The sequence below is a fragment of the Marmota monax genome, unplaced genomic scaffold, assembly GCF_021218885.2.
Source record: "Marmota monax isolate L192 unplaced genomic scaffold, Marmota_monax_Labrador192_F-V1.1 WCK01_AAM20220418_F8-fsc00009, whole genome shotgun sequence".
In the NCBI taxonomy this organism is placed as follows: domain Eukaryota; kingdom Metazoa; phylum Chordata; class Mammalia; order Rodentia; family Sciuridae; genus Marmota; species Marmota monax.
Window position 1 is genome coordinate 1,017,144 of NW_026694710.1, and position 16,658 is coordinate 1,033,801.

General features: G+C 35.5%; 1 protein-coding gene and 1 long non-coding RNA gene across 3 annotated transcripts in view; one reads left to right on the plus strand and one right to left on the minus strand.

The window, feature by feature from the left end:
* The window catches only part of LOC124078690 (uncharacterized), a 62,532-nt gene extending 45,931 nt beyond the window's left edge, over positions 1 to 16,601 (minus strand). Inside the window, exons 1-2 of the long non-coding RNA XR_006847012.2 lie at positions 16,497 to 16,601; positions 2,389 to 2,477 (exon numbers count right to left, since the gene is read on the minus strand). This is a non-coding gene — a long non-coding RNA (uncharacterized LOC124078690). The remainder of the gene's footprint in view (positions 1 to 2,388; positions 2,478 to 16,496) is intronic.
* Arap2 (ArfGAP with RhoGAP domain, ankyrin repeat and PH domain 2) overlaps positions 1 to 16,658 on the plus strand; it is a 185,735-nt gene that overhangs the window by 51,806 nt on the left and 117,271 nt on the right. For both annotated transcript variants that reach the window (XM_046423700.2, XM_046423699.2), the window contains exons 7-8: positions 3,583 to 3,703; positions 12,407 to 12,585. In XM_046423700.2, coding sequence (XP_046279656.1) covers positions 3,583 to 3,703; positions 12,407 to 12,585 — 300 coding nt within the window. The remainder of the gene's footprint in view (positions 1 to 3,582; positions 3,704 to 12,406; positions 12,586 to 16,658) is intronic.

Below are 16,658 nucleotides of genomic sequence, written 5' to 3' on the forward strand. Positions count from 1 at the left end.
AGTTTGGGAATAGATTATTGAAGGGGTAAATTGTAAAGTTTTAGGACATTTTAAGCCTCCCATGGTCTGGTATTGACCACTGCAAGTGGAACAGAGTAGCCCTTAAGCTCCATAAAGATGCTCAGTCCGTTCTTAACCTGTTTTGGTTTCTTGACAATGGAGAGACAATTTCCCCCTCTTCTCAGTTTTCAGAGCACTTGGGCTCATATTGCCATCTTAATCTACTTACATTTTGGGGGGTTTCCTTTGGGGATCCAATCACGTTGTGCAATTATTTGTAGTGATCCTTCTCTATAAAGTCTGGCTACACTCGGGGGGAACTTCAACATGTCTTCTCCCCTGTTTTCTCCTCCACGTTCCCCTCTTCATAGATTCTCTGCTCTTCCATCTGACTCTCCCTAACTATTGCCATCCATCAAAATCTAGTGCAAACTTCACGACCCATCTTGCTCTCATCCTCTAGGAACCCTTTCTTTATTTTTTCTGTTTGACTTTTTAACAGTAGTTGGCAGGGGCATTCAGAAGGAAAAGAAGCTGAAAGCCAAGAGGCAAATGAGGAAAGTGTTGCAGTGAGCCAGGCTTTAATTTATCAGGCTGTAGACTAACGTATAGGTTCAGTAGGACTGATAAAAAATGAATTTCACAAAATAATAAAGATGACCTGTCAGAGTTGGGTGTAATTGTGATTGATTGAACATAGGATTCGATCATTCAAAAATATTTCTATAGCTCTGACTACAAGAAAGGTGGTAAGGAAAAGAGATAAATGACCCAAAGTCTATTTGGAGAAACCTTATTAATCAAAGGATCACATTTGATTACACCAAGTATAGGTGATCACTATTTAAATTATAGTGAATAATTACCAAAAAGTAAAAGCACAGGTTGCTGATCCCTTAAATCAGGTTTATCTGCCTGGGTAAGATGAGGGGCCTGAGAGAAAAGGCTGGTCAAAAAGGAATTCATTGGGGGAGGGTTTTTATACTGATGCATGAAGGAGGACAAGGGCATAGTCTGCAAGGATGGTGAAGAATATTCCTTTCAGAGCAGGCATTGTAGACACAGGTGCTGGTTTGGGGCAAAGATATGTGTCAGGTAAGCTCAGGAAGGCCACTGTGGCCAGAGTTCAGAGTTAGCAAGTGCTGGGATGCAAGCTGCCACTGGGTGTGGGGAAAGTCCAGGTGATGTGGGCGTACAAGATCAGCAGATGTCCAGACTGCCCCTATTTTGACTCACAGAGTAATTTTTAATGGGCAGCTGGGGAGTGGCGGTAAGTTTTTCAGTGCTGATGACTTTGGGTTTAAAATTTGAGGTACTTATAGGACAGGAACATACTTTTGATGACTCAAAATATGAGAGTGATGAAGCAGGGTGAAATGGATACATAAAGAAGGAAGAGGAGTGGACAGAGGGATGAGAGAGGTTCTTTCATATAAGGTTTGTGGGTCAATTAGAGAGAAGGGATTTTCCTTTCTAGAGAGAGAAGACTTACAAAAAAAAAAAAGAATGAAAGAAGAAGAAAAAGGGAAAATGAGAAGAAATCAGTTATTTTGTAAGTGGTTATTTCCTGACACCCTTCTTCCTTTTCTATATGAGGCTGCCCATTGATCTTCTTGAATCACACTTTAAATATCATGTTCAGATTGGGCTGCATGAAAGGAGATAGGAAAAAAAAAGCCTATTTGGCATTGGTATTTAATAGGATATTAAAGAATGGATGGTCTCTAGTCGTCATTTTCACTTTCATCCTCCTCTCTATCCAACCTACCTCAATATCCTTTCCCAGCATGTAATTCACTGAAACTGCTTTTGTCAAAGGCACAAATGACTTCCACACTGACAGACCCAATGGTTAAATTATTGTCTTTCTTTTCATTCAGAATGTCTCATGCTGTATTTAGATCACAAAAAATACGAATAATTCAGTGATTATCTGTGTACATAATCATCACATTTAAAAAGCAAAATATTACCAATACTATTGAATGTATCCTGTTTCCCTCCCAAATGGCTTCTTCTTCTCCTACTCTTAAAGTAACTAACTAGGATGATGAATTTAGCAGTTTTTTTTTTTTTTTTGTAATTTCCATCTATTTCTTTACATTTTTATTATATAGATTACTCTAAAAGAATAAAGATTTATTTTGAGTACTTAAATAAAAATGGATGGGATTTTGATTGACACATATAGTCTGGGATGGGAGACTGGAGCAGAATCAATAAAGGAGAAGAAATTGTTAAAGAACTAGAAGAGACTGCCCTGACGGTATAGGGCAAATCCTCAGCTAGCAAAGAACAATCCTTCCAATGGAACACCAGGTGGCTGACAGGTACCCCTTACCTATCTGCCATGTTTACAGTTGGGAGGAGTATGAGCTTGGTACTTACTTTCTGCATGAAATGGTTTAGTACATTCTTCTCATTAGTTATTTCAGATACTGGGGACATGCTCCAAACAGAGGTTTCCCCAGATAATGCTGTGAAGGAAAATGGAAGAAGGGATGTATCCAAACTCTTCTGATATTCAAGACCTTCCTCAGTGTGACCTTGATGTTTGATTTCAGCCTCATCTCTTTTGACTATGTTGCTTATTTAAGTTGCATTGCTATTTCATCTTATTTCTCCTTTTCATACCTTCATTTTTCAGTGTTTCTGATCAGAATGTTCTCCACCCACTTATCAATTTGGTTAACATTAAGATTTTTTTAGAGTCAACCTCAAATGTCACCATGTTTGTAAAAATACTGCTTGCACCTTTTTAAAAGCAGACTTGAGAATTTCTATCTTTGCACTTGTCTTTTACTTTGTTTTTTGTTTTAAACTTTCTCTTATTACATTAGCTGTTTTTCTTTTGAGACTCCTTGAATGTATAAGGACTCTCTTAATTTTCTTTCTAACACAAGACATGTAAATATTAACCATTAGTAAATAGTTGAAATTGCTTGTCATGCCAAATGATTTGGGTGGGTCTAGGAAAATGAAGACTGAGGAAAAAGTTATCCATGACTTATGAATGACCTTTTAAAACAAAGTCATGATATGTATATGCCTATTGCAAACATCCAAATCCATTTTTTTCACTCTTTAGTCACTGGGGAACAAAAAGAAAAGTGACCTCATTATCAAAGTATTGAGTAGCATCATTAATTCATAAAATTGAACAGGTTTCTTAGGTACTTTTTGTTCACAGTGTATATATAATAGCAGTTTGAAATGGTTCAGTTACAGTACCTGTTGTGACCAGCAGATGCCTGCAAACACCATAAAATCATTTTGTCCAGATTAATTTTAAAGTACATGCTGCTGTGTTTTTAGAATTATATTTTGCTTGCCTAGTAGGTTTATTTGCATTCCAGTCTTTGCCTTTTAATTGCAAATGAAGAGAAAAGTGATAAGACATCTCCCTTAAAAGAAAGGGGCATTAATAGTTTTCTTTCTGGGAAATTAAATCAGTGGAATTGTATGTCATTTTAAAAATTGGATTGAAATCGTAAAAGAAGAGTTGTAAATACTATGTCATTCCTTTTCTGATAAGATCAAGAGAATTTCATTCTACTGTGTCTTTTTCTTCAACCAATACAGGAGATGTATTCAAAAGGAATAATTCCCATTTCTGCTGTGTCTACAGTACGAGTTCAAGGAGACAACAAATTTGAAGTTGTTACAACACAAAGGACTTTTGTGTTTAGAGTAGAAAAAGAAGGTAAGATTATTTCTTTATCCCTTCAAATATGTGGACATTGATTTTTGACCAGATTTTAACAAACCAGCTAAAAAAGAAATGTGAAGAAATTTTAAAATATTACTTTTAAATGATTTGTGTTTTAAAACTATTTTAAAAATGCACAATGTTAAATCCTAAATAAATAGAGAAGTTGTCTGTGTGTGGTTTGCTCACTGCCCTTTCTTGCAGCAAAAAATTTAGTGAGGAGCTTTCAAATTCCAGATACAGCAGTCAAAAAAGTAGCAGGAATGTGCTCTCAAGGAAGTCACTCTAAGCTCTTATTTTGGTAATGCAAAATAGCTATTTAATATGCAAAAACAGTTCTTAACTATTAGGAAGTTGATTTTATGAGGAAGTTTACTTTACATAGGACAGGTTTTTAGCTTCAGCTTAGGACACAGGCACACCAGTCATTCTGTTTCACATTTTGAAGCATCTTTTTCATTTCTTGAATTTTTTTCATGTTCATCATCTATCATGGGTCACTTGATGGCAAAAATTGATGTAAAGATGGCAAGTGTTTTCTGGATTGTATCTAAACATGTACAGAGGAATCTTTTCTGGATTTTGTTTAGTTGGGGAATAAGAAGCAAGGGGAGTTAAAAGTTCTCTGTTTTATATTTGTTTGACTATCTAAAATGTCATTATTATAAACTTCACCAGTTTGAACTAACATAGGTAAGATCATTTCCTTAATTAAAGAAATGAAGTTTTAATTTATTTTAAGGATTGCTTTTATTGTAGTATAGATACATTATTAATTTGATTTTTTTCAAAGTATTTCTACTTTTATTGTAGTAAAGATCCATTATTAATTTGATTTTTTTCAAAGTATTTCAGAGCTTTCTTTGAGTAATAATGGTATGGAAAACTAATTACTTGAAGTGTGCCAAAGACATTCTACCTGTTCATTTTTATAGCACTCTTAAAAGTGTGTACCATTATTATCCCATTTTACAGATGAAAGTATTTACCAGAAGTTGGAAACTACTGTGGTGTTAACTATCACCTGTTAGATTGTTAGAATATATTTCTGTGTATGACACAAAGAGTTCAATAAAAGTTATATATTACTAAAAGTTTTTTTATTGCTTGGGATGATCAATAATTAGTGCATCCTAGTTAACCTTCACACTGCAGAATTTTTTTTCAAACTGTAGATTTCTGCTGATTTGTGAGAAGAGCTCCATGATCTGTCTTTATGATGGTACCCAAAACTAAAGTACTTTTTTTGTTTTGTTCAAAACAACAACAAAATGATAAAGTGCATTTCTTATAGTAAATATTATATTGTGAAACATAATTGTATACATTGCATGGATTTAATGTAAAAATGTTTCTTACTTGGTATTGAAAAAAATATATGTATATATTAGAAGCTGTGGCCCTAAAGGCAAGGTCAGCAAACTGTGTGGCCTGTAGCCTAAATTTGGTCATTGTTTTAACAAAATAGTCTTGTTAGTTTCAGTTGGCTAGTCCGTTTCCTGGAGCATTTTATCAAGAATTGCCTATGTGAGGAGCCACTTTTGTGAATCGTTGCCTAAAATTCAGAAATTGCTCACAGTTTTGATGCTCAATATGGGTTTTGCATTTGAAATCATATTTGTTCTCTTCCTGTATTTCTTGATAACACAGTATTGCTCATCTAGATTGGCCATTGTGACAGTCTTTCCTTATGCTTTGATTTCTACTGCCCTTAGAGGTGACTGCCTGTTTCTTTGAGGTGCTTGTCACCTCCACTTGGCCTCTTGAAGTGAATATCACATATGTCATACAGCCTGCATCTTAAGGTAGACAACTGAAAATCTCTATAGATGTATTTATTTTAAGGCGACACATTTTATTTAAGTAGAATGTATCAATCCACACGAATTTAAAAGTTGCATGTTTATAATTGGCCAATAAATCCTGTGGTATGTAGATAATTTTTGTGATATAAACTTAGTGTAAGAATTTAATTATTTTTGGTGTAAATTTTTTGTTAACTATATCATAGATCTTTAATTTTTGAAACCATGGAAACACTGCTTCAGTAAATACTGAGACTGTTTCCACGTGGAGTTACTGAATAAGTTATTTTGACTGGAAGTTTTTTCATAGTAACAACTTACATTTTAAAATTTGTATGTACAAGTATGTGTATGTCCTTATATGTAAGTGATACATGTGTGTTACCTGTGTGTTCCCATTTTTAGTATGGAGCCTTTAAGAAGATACTCAATTTGTTTTATAAAATATTCATTCCCCCAACGTGTATAAATGGTTGATTATGTTTTATTTTATGGGAAGTGAGAAATCAACTACAGTGTCTTATGAAAAAATTGGCCCAATGAACTTAGATCTAAATTAAAGTTTGCTTCAATCTAATGAAGCAGAATCAAAGTTGTGGGCAGAAAGGGGAATGGTTTGAGTTTGATAACATAACAGATGACTTCCTTCATTTTTAGTGAAGAGGTTTTGAACGACTATGTACAACTGCTGCCTTTGTCTTCCCTGAAACCAGTGTCACTGTTTTTGAACTGCTCCCCACCCATTTGCAAGGCTAAGACAGGTTTGCAGTTTGGCATCTTGTCCATACAAGTCACTTAAGGCTTAAATTCCTTTAGGTTTCCTGCTAAATATGATTACTCTATTAGTGGAAAGTGAATTTTATTGAAATAATAACATTTCTAAAATACTCTTCTTCCTCAAATGCAAAGTTTAGTCTGACTTCTTGTTCTCAAGCAGAACCATTGGGGTGAATGGTGAACATTGGAGCAAAGAGTGTATCAGTTCATGATCTCTTTGGTCAGTCTGTATTCCTGTGGCACCTGTAACAGGTGATATTTTGAGTGGACGCTTGTCATGATTAGAAGAGGGCTGAAGAATTCTGAGTGGATTTTTCTTTCAAGACATTATCTGACTGGCTCTTAGCTGTGGGTCCTGTGATTCTTCTTTCCACCTTAACATGTTCAAGAACCCTGGGAAATAGGCAAGTGGGTGAGCTCTCAGCCGTTTTTAGGCAACACCATAAACTTTCCAGTGGTGGCTGTGATACTGATACTGGAAAGTAGTCATTTATTTATTTATTTTTAAAATATGCTTGATAAATTCTCCTTAATTGTTTTGTACAAGCAGTCTCATCCTTCTTTTGAAATCTTCAGTGTTTTTAGAAGCGAGGCGTGGAATACCTATAGTCCTTTACTCTCTTACGCTACTTAATGCTGTTAACAATGGTCAATGGGTATCTGCTTTACAGACTTAATTAATGGTGTTTTGGAATTTTCTGATATAGTTCATGAACTTGCTAGGATTCCCAATTCCTTTTAAAATATTGTATTATGGGGCCTCAAATTTGGTTTTGAAGAAGATCTCATGGGTTTAAAGTGACTAATCTCAAATATGTATGTCCTCTGATCTCTTTCTGTACTCCAGATCTGTATATTTAGCTGACCACTGAATATGGGTGTTTAGTGACATCTCAGACTTAAAAATGACAAATACTTATTTTCACTCTCTCCACTAAACCTTCCCCTGTGACCTTCCTCATCTCTATAGATGGGAGACTTGCCAGCTGCTGCCCTCTTATCCTGGCGTGCTCACCTCCAGGCACCCTCCTGGCTGGCTCCATTGCTTCCAAGGCCATTAGGCTTTTGTTTAACCACCCCTATTTTTCTGAGGCTTTTTCTATTACCCTATATAAAATAGCATACCCTGTACCCCTCATCCTGTGCTTTGTCACTTGTAACATATGGTAGTGAGTATCTAAGTTCTTACTGCCATCGTCCTCCCACTAGAGCATAAACTATGGGAGAGTAAGGCCATGATCTGCCTTGTTCACTCTCACTCCTGGTTTTCAGTCTTGGGTATAGTAGGTGCTCAGTAAATATTTGTATGGTTAAGTGATTGTGTATTTGATGAACGATGCTTATGTAGTACTTTCTTCCCTAATGTCAGTCATGAGTGACATTGAGAGATCTTTGTTCAAACAGATTAATCAACAGTAATGGTCCAAAGAACAAGCCACATCATGTTAGATGATAATAAACATGATAATGATATTAATGATTTTTTTATACTGGTGATTAAACTCAAGGTCTCACACATGCTAGGCAAGCACTTTATTACTGGGCTACATGCCCAGCCCATTTAAAAATTTTTTGTTTTGAAACAGGGTTTTGCTAAATTGCCCAGGCTAGACATGAACTTGTGCAATCCTCCTGCCTCTTTCGCCTGAGTAGCTGGGATTACAGGCATGTGCCACCATGCCTGGCAAAATTATGTTATTCATGGTTTGCATGTCTGTAATGTAGTTATTATCTCTGGTATAATCAATCATTTTTTACTGATGACTATACCTACGGCTAAGTCCGGTAGTCTGAGAACATTGAGTCTTTTCTGTTGATTTTTGTTTAATTTCATTTTTTATTCTTATAAATTGACATTTCTGAAAACCTCAAAAACTAATTTCAGGCTGAAGAAATTGCTATTGTCTTTGGTTTACATTCTAGCAAAATCACTTGTTCTTTTTTTTCTACTACTTTTCTTCCTAACTGGAATGCTACACTTAAAGCAAAGCCATAGTTAAGGTAGGGCATCTTTTTACAAGGAAATCATGCATAGTACAGTGTGAAGATAAAGATAGACAATCAATAGATATGTGTTATTGGATGGAATGAAAGAACAGTAGTAATATATACTCTGATCTGCAGGAGGTACATTCCAAGACCCCCAGAATCCACTGAGTCATAGTCAAATTCTGTATATTACTATGTTGTTTCTTATCTGTGTATACACAGGATAAAGTTCATTTCATAAACTGTGCACAATAAAAAATTAATAGTCATAACTAATAATGAAGTAAAAGAGTTATAGTATACTGTAATAAAATTTATGTGACTGTGGTCTCTCAGAATTTCTTATTGTACTTTTACCTTTTTACTTGAAGTACCTCCCAGCTTGTTTGTAGCATATCCAGATGGCCAGTTTTGCTGCTATTGTGTTTTGGGGCCATTATTTCATAAGACAAGGACTACTTGAACCTAAGTACTGCAATACTATGACAGGTAACATGATTACTGACTGACAGATGAGTATCATATACAGAACAGTATGGATACACTGGACTATGGGATGACTAATGTCCTTGGGTGGGACACTGGGACAGTGCAAAATTTTACCACACTTCTTAGAATAATGTGCAATTTAAAACTCGTGAATTGTTTATTTCTGGAATTTTCCATTTAATATTTTTTGACTATAGTTGACCTCAGGTAATTGAAACTGCAAAAGTGAAACCATGGACAAGGAGGACTGCTGTATCTTAGTGTGAAAAGCAGACAAAAGCTGCTGGCACAGTTTCTATCTTTGCCCCAGTCATTTTTCCAAGGGGAAATCATAATTCGGTTTGGAGTATTGTGGGTTATCAAAGCACATTCACCCATGTCTAAGGAGACACATGTTGCAAAGCCAGATACAAATGATGCTTGCTCTTTTACTGTGTTTGCATTAGTTTTTCACTGTCCTCTCTCTCTCAGAATTGATTCCAAAAGCCTGGTGATCTTATCCCTGATGCTAAACCACTAATGGAACAAAAGAAAAAGGAAAAGAAGTTTTATTGCTTTGGTAGCGAAGGAGAAAGGCAGTGAACTCATGTCATAGAGGTTGCCATTCTATCTGCTGGGGGAATAAGAACTTTAAAAGGGGGTGTAAGAGCTGTTTCCCAAGTACTATTATGAGTATATATAATTAATATTTAACTTACATCCTTGAAAGAGATATTGTTCCAGGTTTGGGGTTTCTTTATTCTTTTGTACAGTGAGTGGAAGAGCAGATAACTCTGCTTAGTACAGGAGAGTATTAATTTGCTTCTCTCGTGTCTGGGGATGGGAAGAGGGATAAGAGTAAGGGAAAAAAAGTCAGCTTTAAAGTAAGTTGTTAGTGGAAGAGCAGCAGGAATTATATTGCATGAAAGAGACCCCTGTTACAACAGGGAGAATTAAGACCGAATGCTGCTACTAATTCTTGTTCTTCTTAATCTTCATAATTATTTGCTTCCTATTAGTAATGGAGGTCCCCAGAAGCAAGAGAATGTTAGGGAACCTTTATTGCAATGCCGCCATTATATACATAAGAAGAAAAAAAGCAATTGCCAGTTTCAAATTAATTCCTACGAATTTGAGATATATGCTAACAGTGACCTAAAAGGCCACACTATGGCCCAGTTCATTAATTGTGGCCTGCATTTCAAACTGATTCATGTCGATTAACACAAACAAGCAAACAAATAAAAGCCATTACATACATTTACTTGGCAGAGACATATTGTGTGAAACTAATGATCATAAGTAATAACCCAGTTAAGTGGAAGCTCTCGAGCTGTATGTAGAATATTATCATAGCGCAATCTGGATCTGTTTATGTGGATGTAAAACTGCAGGGAGTCACTGCCTATTAATTCATTTAGCTACCTGAGTACTCTGACATCTTCACTTTAGGATACATAACATTGCTGGGAACATTTTGGTAAATATTTTATCCTGAGAGCACCAGTTGTTGGGGATTTCATAACCCCTGTAAAAATGTATAGGTTTTTAATAAATACGTTGGCTTTGAGTCATTGACACTGCTGCCTTTAGTTTTTTTTTTTTTTTTTTTTTTTTAATAGGTGAGCAGGAATAAAGATAATTTAAAAATTAAGACTCCTTATGAAATGATTTTAGAGTTGAATTTGAGCAAGTCTTAAGATAGAAACTTAATTTCAGTCCCCAGTGAAGCTGCTGTGGGTAGAACTTTCTTAGAAGGATCTGAGAAACTGTCCTAGTTCTCAAATTTTGGCCCTACTTACTCTTTCCTTGAAAGTCTTTCTTACCTGAGATTCATTCTGCTTGGTTTTGTTCTTTTTTTCGGTATTTTTTTTCCCCCTTTGACTTGTTAAGCACGTCCTCATTGTTTGGTGGCCCATTTTCTGGTCTCATAGATGCAGTCTTACCTCAGGATTTGCCCACTTCTCTATGTCACCACTCCACCCCTGTGGAGTGGCTTCCTTTGCTTGTATGTGACTGTCAGTCTGCCAAGTGTTTGTGCCAGGGCACTGAACACCTGAGGTGTCCTGTGGAACCGCCTGCCTTTGCCTGCCCACTTGTGACATCAAGCTATCTTGTATTCTTTATTTATTTTCTAGAACATCCATCAGATGTACTCAAATCCTCAGCCATGCTTTGCCCTCCACATTCTTCTGCTTCCATCTCCTGGAACTGTACAGGCTCCACTGCCTCACTCTTGGTCTTGGCTTCCAGTTTGGCCCACGCATCATCTTCTTAATGACACTAATTGTGTCCTTCCTTGCTAAGAATCCCAACATGTTTTTTTGTTTTGTTTTGCTTTTTGCCTCTGTAATAAAAACAAAATTCTTCAAAAAGGCAGTGCAGATTTTCTAGCTGTATTTCCCATTATTTCCTTGTGAGTTCAAAATTATAAATCTACTTAAGTTAGTCCCTAACAGATGTTGGTTCTTCCTGCCTGTGTTCTTGTGTTGTCCTTGCTCAAAATTCTGTTCTGCTCTTCCCTCTCCCAAACCCATTTAGAATTGCTCCTCATCCACAAGAGCTAGCACAAATAACCCTTTTTACCTATGGTGCCAAAAACAGTTGTATGAGTGTTAAAACATTTGATTGTCCTAATTTTAATACTAACTTCCTGCATGACCTTCAGCAAATCACTTACCTCAACTGAATTGACTCATATATTATTTGATACCATTTGTATGACATTTATACTATTCTGTGTTCCGTTATGTGTTCATATCTAACTTGACTTATAGCTTTGATTGGTCTTTGGGGACCAAATCAAATTCTTGTGCTCCTAACACAGTGTGTGGTGCATAGTTGAAGGTCACTTAACTTTTGTGGAGGGAGTGGGAGGAGCAAGTGTTGATTTGCTAACTGAACCGCTGCTGTTACTGGAAGTGGAATGGAAGGACAAATTTCAGGGCAGTGTTACGACACTGGGTTTTGGGGCTATTTTGGTGATTGAATTGCTATATTCAATTATTAATTGTTAGGTTGCAGTATTGCTTTCTTCTACTGAAAGGAAAAATCCAGTCTTATGAATCATCTGAAGGAGTATTCCTCATTCTTTAAAAAGGATATAGGTTGCCTGGAGTTATTTGTAAAATGTAGGTTCTGATTCATGAGGTCTGTAGTGAGGCCACAATTTTGTATTTCTATTTTTTTTTCTTTTATTTTCCTTTTTGGTACCAGGCATTTAACCCAGGTGCACTTAACCACTGAGTGGCATCCCCGGCCCTTTTATATATTTTATTTAGAGACAGGATCTCAGTGAGTTGCTTAGGGCCTCACTACATTGATGAGGCTAGCTTTGAACTCGTGGTCCTCCTGTCTCAGCCACCTGTGTTGCTGGTATTATAGGTGTGCACCACTGCATCTGCAGAGATTTTGTATTTCTAATAAGCAACCAGAAGCCAGTGGTACTGGTTCTGTAACAACCAAGTAGTAAGTGTTTTTTCTTTTCCCTTAGAGGGCTGGACTCTTGTCCCTGCCCCCAGTAGTGTTTAGAATGTGGTTGTGGGGGAAAAAATTGTGAATAATCTATATCCAAGGAAGTAGATTCCTTGATGACATTTTTTTTTAAATCTGTGTGACTTATGTATAGATTTATGTATTTTCTCCTGTCTATTTTCAGAGGAGAGAAATGACTGGATCAGCATACTATTAAATGCATTGAAATCACAGTCCTTTACTTCCCAGTCTCAAGCAGCTGTTGCACCTGAGAAGTGTGGATATCTTGAACTGAGAGGATATAAAGCCAAAATTTTTACTGTGTTAAAGGGAAGCAGCGTGTGGCTTTGCAAAAATGAACAGGTGAGCAGTGCTATATTAATTGCTGATTGATGTTCTTTGATTATAGTAACAATTGTGAGTTGTCAGCATTATTAGTGTCTTGGTTTTTCTTTTGCAGTGAGTTCTGTACCAATTGTAACAAAGAGAGTAGTTAAATTTTCTGTTTCAGAAATGTGTCTGCATATTTGAGATTGGATATCACCATTTTAAGGGACTAAGAAAATAGAATTGTTAAATAATTTTTGAAACACATTCCTTAGTTGAAGTAACATAAAACTACAAGAGAGACAATATAGGGGCTGGGGCTATAGCTCAGTGGCAGAGTGCATTCCTGGCATGCACAAGGCCCTGAGTTCAAACCCCAGCACCGTAGAAAAATAAAGAAATAAGTATCTAAATTGCAGGTGTTGGGGCTGGGGTTGTGGCTCAGCCGTAGAGTGCTTGCCTAGCATGCACAAGGCCCTGGGTTCGATCCTCAGCCCCACATAAAAATAAATAAATAAATAAAATAAAGATATTGTCCAACTACAACTGAGAGAAAAAAAAATGAAAAGAACCAATATAGAGGCTGGGGCTGTAGCTCAGTGACAGAGCGCTTGCCTAGCATGAGTGAGGCACTGGGTTCAGTTCTCAGCACCACATAAAAATAAACACAATAAAGCATTCTGTTCATACATAACTATATAGAAAAAGAACCAATGTAGACGTTGATGAAATAGACCCAGTTCTGTACCTGTTATGCCTCTTTTACTTTTTTGAGGGAAAAAATATAAAAACAGGTAACATAGTCAATTGAGTTTAGAAAATTTTATTTTATTTTTTTTAGCGAATTTTTTTATAGGAAAACTAATTTATTAGAGATAAGTGAGATATATGTGTGTATATATAAAATGCATATATACATGTGTGTATATATAAAATGCATATATATGTGTGTATATATATGTACAAACATATCTTTCTAACACACATGTGCATAAATAAAACAGATTTGAATTGTTGAGTTATTGAATTTGGTTAATATGAAAAGACTGAATAAATAATTTAAATATTTTTGAGGAGACTGATGATGAAATAAAGTTTTATTGAGCCTTGTTAGTTTTATTTGATTTTGTAGACTATATTTTCTGTAGTTATTTCTGGAATTTAATATATAAAAGGAAATTCTTTTTGTTTATTTTGGGGGATACCTTTTCATTTTTAAATCTTTATCCTAGAATATATTAGGTGCTTTATAATTATTTGTGGAATTAAACATGTGCTTTGGATATCTGATCTAAGATGAACTCATTTTATGATAAATTATAATGGGTTATGGTAAGGTGAAGTATAAATGTTTTTATAACAAAAATTGAGATAGCCACTCAAAACAAGCAGTAGGTTTTTTTTTTTTTTTTTTTTTTTTTTTAATAGCTATAGATCTTTATCCAAGGTATCCTCTGAACCTCAGTGTGAACTTATTCATTAAATTTTCTGGATAAGATTTCTTAGCCAATTAACTGTGGAAGGCATCATTGAGCACTGCTGGCATACTAATAACTTGGATAGTTAGCATACTCCTCAAGAAGAACAGTTATGTACAGCTTAATAATGTGTATGAACCAAATAGGAGCATTTTCAGTCTGTGAAGTTGGATGATTAAAACTTTTCTTTTTGGAATCAAGATTTAAATTGCATGATTTGCTTGTATCTGTATGGAAGTTACTGTGCAGAATTGTTCATTTTTTTTCACTTTTACAGACCTGATGGACTTAATGTTTTTTGTTTCATTGCTAACATTAGCAAGATTGTCAAGTTTGTTATTTCCTAGATGGCAGATATTTTAAATGTTTTATTAACACTTTCTGATTAGCAAAAAATATATGAAATTATTTCTTTAGTGATTGAGCATGAAAGGCACAATAATGATTCTCATTCATTGAGTATCAGGTACTATGCTAATTTAGTTGTATATATTCTCTTTTAATCATACCTACTAATGTAGGAAGAAGATATTCTCATCTATGCTGTATAGATGAGGAAAACAATGATTAAGTAATTTAGGAATTTACCGTGCAAAGTTTGATTTAAAATCTAGACTTCATAACTCTTGTCTTCTTAACAGTCAAACAAAAGCTGTAAAGTCTAGGTTGAAAAGAAATTTTTTGACTTTGGGCCTTTTAGAAATAGCCCAGAGTTTCTTTTTTGTCAATCATTTCTTTGCCTAGTTTGGGGATATTCACTCAATAAATAATGTGTGCCAGGTTGGGCATTCTTCTTAGTAAGAAGGAAGAAAAGCTACACAAGACCAATAATGGATGATGAGCTTAGTGCTATATTAGATTGTGCTGTAGTTACAGAGAAATCTGTTAATTAGATACACTTCCATGTACTTAAGTAATGAATGTATTCTCCTTAAAAAAAAATGAAGCACTGAAATTGGACCCCTCTCCATTTTTGATAAGTAAATACATTTTTGATATGCATACATTTCAAGACTTTTTGTACGCATTGATATGCCTATATATGTACCTTTAAAAAGTGCATTGTTGTTTGTGGATGCACTTTTGTTTTTTGTTTTTTAATTTTGTAATTGTATCTTATCATATGGAGTCAGATCTTAAAGCACATGTGCTTGAGTGGAGTCTTAAGGAATGAGTTGGCTCCAGCCCCAGTGGAGAAGTCGAGGAAGGCCATACAAGTTCAGGTCCTGCCCATGTCATCGCAGCCTCATATATTTTTATGTTCTGATATATGCCTTTTTCTCCAGAGGATGGTAGCTTATTGGTTATCCCACATGTTGAAGGAGCTTATGTGAAGTATACGGTGCCTGCCAAGAAAGGAAGTTGTCTTTCTCCTGAGTGCAGAGGGCTTTATACCAGTGTGGGACTCAATCTGTGTTTTAGGAACAGTGCTAAATGATGTTGAATTTCTTTTCAACCTAAACTTTAAAAAGCTTGATTTAACTGCTAGGAAGCCAAGCTTAGAGTTGTAAAGTCCAGATTTTAAATTAAACCTTGTCTGGTAAACTATAATCCCTAGACCAGTTGCTTTCCTTTTCTGTGACCAAAAGACCTGACAAGAACAGATTAGAGGAAGAAAAGTTCATTTTGGCTTCTAGTTTCAGAGATTGTGCTTGGTTGATTCTGTAGTCATGGCAGAAGGGCATGGTGGAAGAAAGCACTCAGTTCATGAGAGCCAGGAAGGAGAGAAAGAGCTCAGCTTACCAGGAACAAAGTTTAAACCCAAAAGGTACACCTCCGGTGACACAGTATGGTAGTCTTGTCAGTTACTAATCCATTGAATAGATTAGCCTGTGGATTTTGTTATAGCATTTATAATTTAATCATGTCACCTTGAACATTTTCGATGTCTCACACATGAACTTTTGGGGGACACCTCATAACCAAACCATAAGAGGTAATGAAATATTTTGATGCATCTCCTAAAAATTTTACGCACACACACACACACACACACACACACACACAGTAATCTTGTATATTTTTTTAAGCTGATAGAAAAAAAATATTCATTATAAAACTACAGAGAGTGTGAGGATTGAACTTGTGTATCTTCGTTTGTGTTGGATCTAATATAGTGCTAGGCAATCAGGTTTAATTATTTTTGTTGTTTTAAAGCTGCATTTATTGCCCACATAACTTAATTGCATAGAGAGAATAAAAAATAAAGAAATTGACCTGTGACACAGGAATAATTACCTGTTATATGTCTTTTAATATATGCATTGTTTTAGTAATTGACTTTGGTGGTCACTTCAAAGAGTGACAGTGGGCAGAGGTGGAGGAGTGGGCCTTTCAGCAGCATGAGCTGAAGAGTCATGAAAGAAGAAGCTCGTTTACCACAAAGATTGAATCTTTTATACCAAATCGAAAGTGTACATTTTTCCAAGTTAAAATAATTATTAAAACACTTGTAATTAATGACATTACCTTTGAAATTCCCTTTCTCTTCTCCAGAAGTGGCATGAGGGCAATAAGGGGGTTTCACAGTTCACTGGCTGGTATTAACTCTATAACTAATGTGCGTCAGTGTGGATTTAACACATGCTCTGGTTTTCTTAGTTACTAAGTACAAAGGTTTACTTTATTTTT